This window comes from Corapipo altera, unplaced genomic scaffold (assembly GCF_003945725.1).
Source record: "Corapipo altera isolate COAL_440 unplaced genomic scaffold, ASM394572v1 24b, whole genome shotgun sequence".
NCBI lineage: Eukaryota > Metazoa > Chordata > Aves > Passeriformes > Pipridae > Corapipo > Corapipo altera.
The window spans coordinates 13,551,366-13,563,107 of NW_020884888.1; the positions used below are offsets into that span (position 1 = coordinate 13,551,366).

Here is an 11,742-nt window from a genome sequence, read left to right on the forward strand (position 1 = left end):
CTCCACGTTTCTCCCAACTCCTGCTGCTTCCTCGCCTTTCCCTATACCCTTCCGCCCTTCCGACACGACCGCCTTCACCACCACTGTTGAGGGCGAAGGCGGGGGCAGCCCCACAGTCCAACCTCGCCCCACTCCCGCTTCCCAGCGTCTTTCTCGTCAAGTCGGGCCCCGCGGCTGCCGGGATCCGGGGTGGGAAGAGCTCTCTGCAGCAGTCGGTGCCTGCCCGCAGGTGACTCTCTCCCACTGGACACAAAGCGCCCTGCGCTCCCGGTACACGCGGGAGCTGGGGGTGTGGCCCCGGCCTCCTGCGGGACAGGTGAGGGCTGCAGGTGAGAATGATGGTGGTCGTGGGTCGGTAGCACTTCTGCATTTCCCCCCCCCAGTGCCACCTGAAACCTGGTCTAGAGCTGTAAAGCACATCCAGGGAAGTATTAAAAAAAAGTATCTAAACCAAAACCAAAACACATATACTTTTCATTTATTCTTCTTGGTGTCAGAGGAAACTCATCTCAGCAGGTCACTGCATGGAGCAGGACACTGAGTTGCAGAGCGTGGGGCTGCTGCTGACAGCTTTGCAGATGCACATCACCCCAGCAAGAAGGCCAGGCACCAAGACACCCGTGTGCTCCCAAACGGCATCTCCCTTGGCTCTGACACAACACTTGTGTTTTCCATTTCATGTTTCACTCTCTCTGGCTATGGAACATCCTCCGTCACCATGTCCATAGCCATGCCTCCATCAACACAGCTGCCCAGAAGATGAAGACAGACATGCTGACTGGGCACACAGACACTGCCTGGCACAGCTGAGAGCTGAGCAACAAGCAGTGTGTACAGTGCCTCATGGCTTCTCTCCTCACGGCAGTACTGTTTACATACTCAGTCTGTTGAGGTATGCAGACAAACCACCATGCCGTGACCATATAGTTACGCTGATAGGATAGCAGTGTGTGAAACTGCCAGACATGCCCGATACCAAAGGGAAAATAATATTAATGGAGATAGCTAGCCTTAACTTACGGCAACATGAACAAGGCAACAGGGTGAGAAGCTGTTGTAGAAAATAAAAAGGGACATGGGTTCCTTAGAGAATCTCTGAGTAAACACTAGTTGCCCAGTTATTACTAAGGCAATTAAAAAAAAAAAAAAAGCACAGCAGGTCAACAAAACTGAAACCAGTGTGGTAAGAGTTAATGGGCATGCTTATTTTTGTTTATGCATTATGTAGTTGGAAGGATGTAAGGGTGATAAAGAACAAGGGATATCATGTGAAGCAAACAATATAACCAGGACTGAATGGGGGTACCTGTTTGTCAGCCCTGATCACCACAGTTTGAACCAGGACAATAAATCCACTGTTTCCACAGGTTCATAGAATAGAATACAGAATAGAACATGCTGAGTTGAAAGGGACCCATCAGGATTAGGGTCTAGTTATATTTTTCCCTGACATTCATGAAGAAATAGTAGAAGTACCCTTCTTAATATTGCCAAGGTAGTACTTGGAGAGTGCCACCTAACAACATCATTCCTTCCTAACTCTTTAATATAGCCAAGTGTTTGTTTCACGCATAGGAAATTCTGCCCAGGATAGCAGTGTAACTGAGACAAATGCTTTGTAGATAATAAAAGAAAATGTCTGTATGCAAAACCAGGGTGCTTGCATGTTAACACCTATGGCCACCAATCATCATACCAAAACAAAGCCTGAAATTACTCAAGTAAATTGAAATTACTCAAGTCATGCTCACTATCAAAGACAAGTGGATAAACAGTATCATTACTATCAATGTCATAATGCAAAATAATTAAGCAAATAGGAAGCAAGGTAAATTCAAACAATTTTTAATGCCTAATCATTCATTAGTCCAACTTTGATTTCACAATCTTCTGTAAATATTGTAAAAAATAATTTAAAACTATAAATTAAAATGTACCTATTTTAGTTTGTGACAACTTTCAACATACTTTTTCCTTGACTGTTTTCTTCTCTCAATTAAATCACTCACTGATCTTGAAGCCTAGCAATCCCTTCTGCTATTGTCAAACAAACATTTTGATCCAATCAATCATATCCTTTCTAGCTTCTTCAATATAAGGTTTATCATCAGGTTTCATATCTTCCGGCTTCAGTTGTGCAAAACCATGAACTTGTCCAGGATAAACTTTAATTTTATATGAAACTTTACAATACTGTTTCAACTTCTCCTCCAATAAGAAGATCTGTAAAAGAAAGTGATTTTCCATTACATTGGGGGGGGGGGGGGGGGGGGGGGTTAAGTTTGCCAAACTTGTCGTTTCTCATAGAAAAAACCCTCTTTGGGATGTAAGACTGAAACTTTTTTTATAAGTATTGGTGAGTCTAAGAACCTCAACAGTAACAGCAAAGATGTTTTGGTAAATCTCATTGTCATAAAGGAACTGGTGCATTTCTATTCAGATTCTTAGGCTTGTCATCTATACATCTAAGCTCTGATCTTGAGAGAACATATTCCATAAACTTCAGTGACCATCAGTCCAAAACATTTTGATAGGCTTAGTAACAGAGTTTAAGAAAACACAGAGGGTTTTTTTTTTTTAGTTTGCTTTACAAAAAGACACTGTTCCTGCACAATCTTTTGGTGATAAGTACATGCAAAGTACTAATCACATGTTTATGTACACATATACATCTGCAGACACATTCTTGTGCTTATTTGCATTAAAAAGTTAGAAAATAGGAGAATGAACACTTATTTTGCCTCAAAAACTTAATTCTGCCCATTGTGCAGATTAGAGAGATTTCTGTAATTTATTTCACGTTCTTTCTTTTTTTTTTTTATCCTTGTCACTGAAGAAAAAGAATTTATTCACAGAAGAGGGCACCAGTTTCCTACACATGTATTTATCCAGCCTCTCAGGTATGCTTACGGTAGGGGTTATATCAGAACATAGATGGCTAGATGGCGGCCAAGAGTCAAAAGAGAGTCCACAAATTGTTATCATCTCTGTTAAAATCTACACCCAGTCTTCCCATACAGTTCATTTTTTTCTTCTTATGCCAAAAGCAATTGGTCATTGGCCCCCATCATCAGAAAGTTTGGTTACTAAGCTGAAATTACTTTTTTTTTTTTCTCTGAGTGGCTTAACTACCTGATTTCTCATCCACAGCAGTAGTATCTCAAGGTTTTGAGATGCTTGGCTCATACCAGTTGGATCTCCCTGACCAGTTTCACACTTTGGTTATCTAGCCATTTGGAGATTGATGAGTGGTCTTTATTGAATTTCTCACCTCAAAAAAGAAGCTTTGAATAACCTAAGCAAGATATATGGGAAGTTGAAATAAAAACGAAACAATCTAGACTGTCTAATTTTTTGTATCTGAAAATGGTTTCTAACAAGGATTTTTGTGTGGGATACATGAATTATCAGAAAAGTAGTATTTCCAGTACAAAAGTTTACCTACCTGATCCAAAGAAATGGTGTGGTCTTTCTCACCAAAAATGAAAAATGTCGGATTTAGTAAATTGTATCTTTCTTCAGAGTCTCTAATTATTCCTATAATATTTTGAGAAACAGTCTGTTAGTGAGGTTAACAGTCTTTCAAGATAAATGGCAAATTAAAAGACAAAGTTGCTATTAAGGTTTACTCATTAGGTACATTACTTAGATCAATACAGTTTATATTTGGATGGAGAAAAAGCATTTGGAAAATATATTTTGTTGCTCTCCAAGCACTAAAATAAGATTAGAAAATTTTTGTGCAAAAGAAAACAATTTTTTTCTTGTCTACAGTATTAAGATTTTTATACAAATATGGCATATTGCTGAAATAACCATAATTAAAATCTGCAACTCACCTTTGAGTTTTTACAGAAATTGCTACAAAGCAATAACTACAGTTACAAACTATGCATAGTCATGAGAACCCAAGTAAGTTTTCATGTGTTCTACACTACCATAGAGGGACACCCCAGCGGTTAATTGAGGATTTTTCAGCATCAAGTGATGTACTGCCATTCCACCCCAGGAAAACCCAACGATACCAATCTTCTTTGCACCGCATTGTTCCTTTAGATACTTCAAGACAACATCAGCTTCCCTAAGACATATAAACAAAAGTAAACTAAGGACTCTATTGCAGAAGCAATATTTGACAATTTAAGAAGAAACTTACAAGAGATACATGACATTGTTTTCTGTGCTGCACCCCCAATCATTTAATACAGGGATTACTTTAAAAACCACATTTCAGCCTAGAACAGCGTCTTCTATTATTAAATGAGAGTTAACATCTCTGGTCCTAGTTTAAGGAAGTACAGGTGTAGGTACTTAAATACTTACCTGAATTGTCACCTGCTCCTGTGTTTTCAAAATTAGCAAATTTTTAATTGAACCACTTTGTCTAGGAGAGGACAACTAAAGACAAGACATATCTGCAAGTAGAACAACATCTTGCATTATGGACTGTAGGAATAGATAAGCTTCACTGTACTATCTCTACAGAGTCCACCTATTTAGATAAAGATTTATCCTGACTGTCATTCCTGTTGCATGAGTTAATACTAAAATATCCTACCAAGCCCACATGCAAGAATGTTATACTGAAGTAGCAATTACTCAAAAGTACGCTGTCAGTATCTATAATGTTTAAAAAAACAAGTTTTACATGAAGTTTAATGAAAAAAAAGAAAATTATTTTCAACGTAGACAAAAGCAAGTCAATTTTTTTTTAAATTCCTGACTTCTTAAGCCTCAATAGTTTAATCTTCTTCATTATCTACAGAGTTTGAAATGAAATTTAAATGCAGATTGCATAAACTAATATTTTCAAACAGTAGGTATATCATCACAGGTTTGGTTAGGCTGAGCAAAAAAAAAAAAACATTATGAGAGTAACATGAAGAGGAGATTGTGCCCTAGGTCTGTGGCCAGGCTTTTTCAGATTTGGTTTGTATGGAAGGGTACTAAGAAAGTCATGGGTGTGTTGGATTCCAAGTTCTCTGGCAGAGCAATGGATCCAAACCGGAGGGGACCCTCAAAAGTGAATACTGAAAAGGCAGCACAGGCATGACCTGAGATCTCCATTTTTTACGGCAGTGCCCACATATCTGCTCTTTGGAGTAGAATTTTTTATAGTTGTTAGTCATTTGCCCTTTCAAAAACATCTATCACAGCTTCTGCAACTATATAGTCAAAAACATCAGTGAGAGATGTTGAAGTCAGGCTGTCACTGCTGGGATGTCTAGAATGGGTCAGAAGAATACTTGTGCCTTACAAGGTGGTAGGTGAGTAAAAGGATGTCACTGCCTACTATCATCTTCTGAAGTTTTGAGCTGTGGTGATAGATGCTGAAGAAAGCAGTGCCTCCCCGTAACTCAGAGAAGCCTTGTTACAGGCACTGCTAGGCTGTACAGACAGTGGTCCCTCTATTTCACACAGAGAAAAACAGTATAGTTGATCAGATGCATCTTGGGTTTTGGGCAATCTTGCAAAATTTTATGTAGTGCTGCTCAGGAGAATATCATCTGTACCTATCATAATCTACAAGGCAGAAAGCAAGATGGGCAAGTGACAGCCAGCAGATAACATCAGCAATTATAGAAGTGTTTTTCTCGTTATATTGAGGAACTGGGGGCAGAATCAGCACTTGTGGATGAGAGTGCTGGGTATTTCATAGCTTGTGAAACACTGGGAGGCTGTGTGGCCAGTAAAACATAGTTAGAAAAGGGCCCAGGAAAACAAGGTGGGGACAACAAGCAGAGTGATGGGCAGAGCAGATGATTCTTTTCAAAACCCAGCCAAGACAGTGCCTGGACTCACAGAAGAATCACCCAGAATTAGCAATTGTGTTTGTGCAGTCAACTCACCCTGCTGTGAGGTGCCATTCTAACATTTCATACAATTTCCCCTTGTTTCATGGATGTTTTTTAAAGTTCAAGTATAAATAGGTATCTTACTTGTCTACTTTCATAGGATCGTGATCTTTCATCCAGTCAGCAAAGTCAGCCCAGTGATCAGTAGATTTCCAGGGTTCTGTTCCCTTGAAGAAGTCTGGGCAGATGGCTCTGTGTGAGACGTAGAATGAAGTCAATTTTCATATCCAGTTAGGGAGAATCTGTGGATGTCTAAATGTCTCCTAATGTCTTACACTAGAGGGCACTTCTACATGGCTACTATCTGAATTATGTTTTACTCATACTTTTCTGACAATCAGCAGAGCTAAAAGTATATGTCTTTGTGTGGAAAAAAACCACCAAACCACAAATAAATGCTCATTGTTTTCTTAGACACACTTAACGCAAAAGTAAAGGAAGTAAGCTACCCTCCTCATTCTATATAAACACATATATACCTCTTTACTATTAAAAGATAAAGCAAATGTTCAAAAGGTTTGGTTCTCAAAAGCTTATACAACTGAAAATAGATACCAGTGTTTATCTTTTGATCACCTACACTTCTACATAAGCACAAACACTGGCATTTCATGACTCCTTGTGGCTTTGTGCTCAGGTAGCCACTTTTAATGGGTCAGTTTTAGTAGCTTTGGTGACTTTGTGGAAATGTTTTGTCCCTCTCCTTTTTTATTCACTCAGCCTGAAAAGGCATGGTTGCCCTATGCCTATGCAAAACATCACATGCCATGCCTAGCTTTGGGCCTGGTGATCTATTAATGCATTTAAGGGGAAAACAGGAAAGAAAGTTGCTTACAAATATCCATGACTGGCAATCAAATCGACTATGTATCTAATATCTGGGAACTGCCATCCAAATACATCATGAACCACAATCACAGCTTTGTCCGTGAAAAAAGATGGTCTACAAACATATGCCTTAAGGTACTCAATTTGTACTTCATGTCCAAGGCACCCATAGTGAGATCTGTCTCCAGTATTATATAGAAAAGGATCAGCCATTTGAAAACCTGGAAAAAAAAAAAGGCAGTAAGAAAGTAAAACTAATTTGTTAAAACAAATAATTAAGGGCAAATAAAGGCAAACACAGTCTGCAGAAAGTAGTTTAGTAGCTTCTGTAAATAACATTGACATCCTTGTCTGAAAGGAGAAAGAAAAAAGCAAAAGTAATGTTCCAGTGCAGAATGGCTCCTAGTCCATTGTGTGTTATTAAGCTGAGAATGAAGAGAAATACCAAAATCAAAGTTATAAAGTAACTTACAAATAAACTCTGTATATAGGTCTTGATAATCATGTCACATTTGTTCTGCTCCCATGTGGCTCTGTCAGCACTGGTGGGATGCTGTACAGCTTCAGATGACCCCAGGCATGGGGCCACTGTGGGGACTCCATGTGTGTTTCTCTGAATTATTTGTAAGGACCACAGCACTCAACTGCTGCATTTAAGTATAGTGCTCAGTGCTTCTCTCGGTGCTGGTGCCTGCTAGCTAACCTGTGCTTCTGTAGCAGCATCACAGCTGGTCCGGGAGCAGATGTATTGGATGCAGTTATGGAAGAACTGCAGTATGGGTTTGTGAACTAGATTCCCATGTGTTGGGCTTCTGTGCCCTTGAAAGGGATTGTGAGAAAACAAGCATATATGCAAAGCTCATTCAGAATGTGTGAGAGCATTTCGTTTTTTCCCTTCTCCAAAAGTAGCAATTACGGACAATGAACCAGTAGATGTGCTAGACAGATTAAAGTCAAAAGCTGTTCTGACTCTCTGTGTCAGGAGCTTGGAATGGACTCTGTGCAAAAAGCAGATTGTGATCCTGTAATTAAAACTGGTGTTACAATGCCTCTATACAAGGTATCCAATTAAGTCTGCAGGGCCAGTGTTAATAGCAGTATTTCCTAGTCATGTACTGACTTTGAAACTGTCCTTGGGGATGCAGTACACATGCTTATACATTATGACTATCTCTGCTTCATCATTTCTACATCAGCCTATTATATGATTTTGGGTTGTAACATGTACTTCATAAAACTATCTAGTCTTCATGGAAGTACAGCAAATTCTGTTAAAAATTTATGCCTTCCTCTGCTCTCCATTAACTACAATACCAGAGGGCTAGATTTCACAGTCTAATGGGAAATTTTGCCAAGGCAGTACAGACACATTTGGAACCATGGTGCAGACAGACTGAAGAAGAGAGAACTGATGCCAAAGAGACTTACTGCTTTCTTATGCCTTACACAGCACTTCCCAGTTTGCATGATTCCCACAGGCTCAATAACGGCATCCAGATTTTATGTTCATTTAGACTGCTTTATACCCAAGACAATCAGCCTTCCCAATGTATAGTCCAGAGACACCTGTCTTCCCCATCCTCTCCCAACCCTGGGGCTGCTGTCACCAGATCTGGCAGGGCCAGCACTGAGTCTGAGCAAATACATTTGGCTGCAACCATAACCCCTGGCTGATAGTGTGGTGTAGAGATACAGGAACTGGGCAGACGTGGCTTTCCTGCTAGAATTAAGCGGCTTCAGGTATAGCCATTAGGTGGATCATCTCTCATCATGAGTAATCCCCTGTGCTGATATCTGAGAACCGATTACATGTGTTAATTCTCTCCCACCTTTCTCAACGTCTGAATGTCAAGGCTGGTGCTAAAAAGCATGAAGCAGCCTGATCTTCAGGACTAATACCTCCACTGTTTTGGCATCATGTGAAAGAGGAAGTTGTAACACACATGGGGGAGTATCTCCCAGTTTAAGGTAGCCATAATGCTTGAAATGCCTGAAAATGCTGAGAGGTCTGATCATGCAAAAATGCTTCCCACCTCTCTTTTTATAACCTAAGATGAATGAGCCTGTTGAAGTACAAGAGGCTGCCTGGAGAAACCACAGGCACACCCAAAGATAGCTAACACTACTGGCTTCTGAGATGGCAGCCACAGCCTTACTCCCCTGAGGTCTTTTGTTCAGAAGGGCGCAACCTGTGGTATCCCCTTCAAGGAAGTAGTGTTTAGGAGGCATTAAGCTATAAGGTAGTTGTGAAACAGCCTATTCCCTATCTATTGGTTGCTTCTCAGAAACCATTTCTTTGGCCTGTATTGACTGAGGCCCAGCCAGCTGGCTCTCCTCCAGACACCAGGCTGCAGAGAACGTTAGTAAATAGTCAACCACACCTGAACTGCTTAGAAGTTTGATGGGATCCTGTTCAGTCAGAAGCTTTATTTGCTCCCGCCTGCTTTGTCCCACGCAATGTGGCGTGGCAAAGCAACAAGCCAGGATACTTCCTACCTATCCTGTCTCACCTCATTCCCTCTTGCCATCAATTTCAGCCACTACACTTTTCCTTTTCCTGCTTTCCCTATGGCATGGTTCCAAGCAGGCAGCATCCTGCCTTTATGCCGTGTGCCTCATCACTGAACTCCAGCACAGAGGAGATGCAGGGCCTGGTGGGAACAGGGGGAAAACTGACTGCTGTTAACAGAGAAAAAAGACAGATTGATGAATCTGATGTCATCCTACTGCTCCTTAAGGGTCTTTTTGTAGCTTCTCCTTCTCAACAATGGTCCTGCTCTTCCTCGGGTGTCTTGATACCATTCAGCTTTTGTGCAAATAACATAAAACCCAAAGGAAGTTATTCACGCAAGGCAAAGGTGGGCTCCTTTGGGTAGTAGGACAGACACAAACTACTATATTTCTAGGGAGCAACAAAATGCATGGTTAAATTCTACTGAGTCTTAATTTTCAATATGAAAAAACAAATCGTTATTTGGAAAATGAGGTTAAAAATCTTTTTAAAAACAATCAGGTTAAACAGAGGCAAAGATATTTCTCAGGATAATCTCCACTTCTCAGAAGGTGAGTATGAGCACATGATCTCAAAGCGCTGTGCTGTTTGGCAGAACCTTGGACAATGATGCCAAGATGTAACATCTCTGCCCTTTTCCTGAGTCAAGCAATAACATTCTAATCTACAGTAGTATTTTATTTCAATGCTAAGTGCTCAATGGACCAAAAAAAGAAAAGAATGGAAATTCATTACCGTAAGGGCAAAAAAATTATTATAGTCCTTCGATGTGAACTTGTTACTGATGAACATAAATTACCTCTGTCCTCAGAACTATTACTGTGCCACAGCTTGTAGCAAGGACTCAAAGTTAAATCCAGTCTTTCCCAAAGTTGACAGCCTTTATCTTTACCTTATCCACCCCTTGCTACTAGTCTTTGTGCAGTTTTTTTACTAAAACCAAAGTAATAGTATCTCCAAAGGAGTGGGTTTTGCTGAATTTTTCACGCCTTTTCAAAGAGCTATATCTTATTGCTTAACAATTTCAGATTTTCCCATTCAGCACAGGTAAATGTAATTATCCTTTTCTTCTTCCAACTCAGTCTGTATGGACTGGTTTGCCATCACATACCTGGAGTACAGGATCCTGTTTTAGCCCAGCTTGCTTCTTCTGCTCAGTGAGACACCACCTAGAATTCTCTAAACACAAAAAGAAGAAAACCAGCTCTGCTGACAGTTTTGCTCCTAGTGCTGCCCATCCAGTTTCCAGGTGCACTTCAACTCTTCTGCAGACTTTGGGATTGGGAAGTGAGGAGGAGAGACTTAGCACAAGAGTCATCCTGAACGGAAGGGGTGGAGACAGATCATGCAGAGGCAGGGTGCAACAGGCTTCACATCAGTTGCCTTTACTATCTTTTATTTATTTATTATTTAAGGAGTTTAGACAGAAAAATGAACCCAAACACTGCACTACACTATTATGTGTATGGTGCAAACTTTTCAGACACTGCAGACATTTTAAACCTCAGCATTTATAGCTGAGGCACTCACACCACTGATACATTTGCTGATCCATTTTCTTGAAGAATATTCATGTAATTTTATTGTCAATAATAAATGCCCTTAATGGGATTTGAGGTGAATTAAGATGAATCTGTTCCGGCAAACTTGCATCATAAAAAACTTAAGTCTCCCTAGCACACAGATTAAACATATTACAACCACACCCACAAGTATTCCCAACAAGCTGAAAAGTGTTCCAAGTTATTTTTGATTAGACTTGCTTTCAACAAGTGAAAAAGATTTGAGTCTGTAGTGGCTCGTTGAAATTTTCCATTCCTATTTCCATAATGGCATTGTATACAAGAAACATCAGCTTAGCCCTCAGGCTGAAGTATACTATAGCTTTCATTTTCTCTCTGTGTATACATGGTTTGAGTGTGTGTGCATGTTGGGAGTTGGGAATGAGAAAGACAAAAGAACTCAAAGAAAATGACAATATAATTTCAAGTCAAAGATCAATAAGGAAATTTTGATTCCTACTGTATATGACAAACAAGTCCCACAGTCATCTGCTAGATGTGACTCATCAGTACTCTGTGTGGTAGTGACCACTGTAATCTATGACCATCTGTAAAAGAGGTGAAGGATGGATTCCGTTCACCAAACTTCAGGCATTTACACTGATGATGTCTACATGTCAGCAAGGTCTACACTCCCACAGTCATCATCAAGATTTAGGGTATGATTCACACTCCATGAGTGCCTTCTTTCAAATGAAATAGATAGTCTCCTAGATGCCACCAGCTGTGTTGATTATGGAGTTTAATGGCAGTCGACCCACCTAGAGCAGGTGGAAATTCCTGTGCTGAGCACATAATCACCCAGGCACAATAAGTCCCACCTCTGTGTGCTGTGGAAGCTGCACACAACATAAAATTTAAATTTGTCATGACCAGGAAGAGGGTGTTTGTCCTGTCATACCTGTCAGTAGCTTTGCACATCAGGATTGTACAAGAAACTATTAAAAAGATTGCTTATGTTGCAAGGGAGGGAGGGGGAAACTTT

General features: G+C 40.3%; 1 protein-coding gene across 1 annotated transcript; it reads right to left on the bottom strand.

Moving 5' to 3' along the window:
• Positions 1–1,956: 1,956 nt before the first annotated feature.
• Positions 1,957–6,896, bottom strand: LOC113947429 (carboxymethylenebutenolidase homolog). The gene is made up of 5 exons (XM_027643978.1): positions 6,691–6,896; positions 5,940–6,047; positions 3,939–4,081; positions 3,446–3,537; positions 1,957–2,223 (listed from the first exon to the last, which is right to left on the bottom strand). The coding sequence occupies exons 1-5, from the start codon at positions 6,894–6,896 to the stop codon at positions 2,044–2,046; spliced, it is 729 nt and encodes a 242-aa protein (XP_027499779.1). The 3' UTR covers positions 1,957–2,043.
• Positions 6,897–11,742: the final 4,846 nt, after the last annotated feature.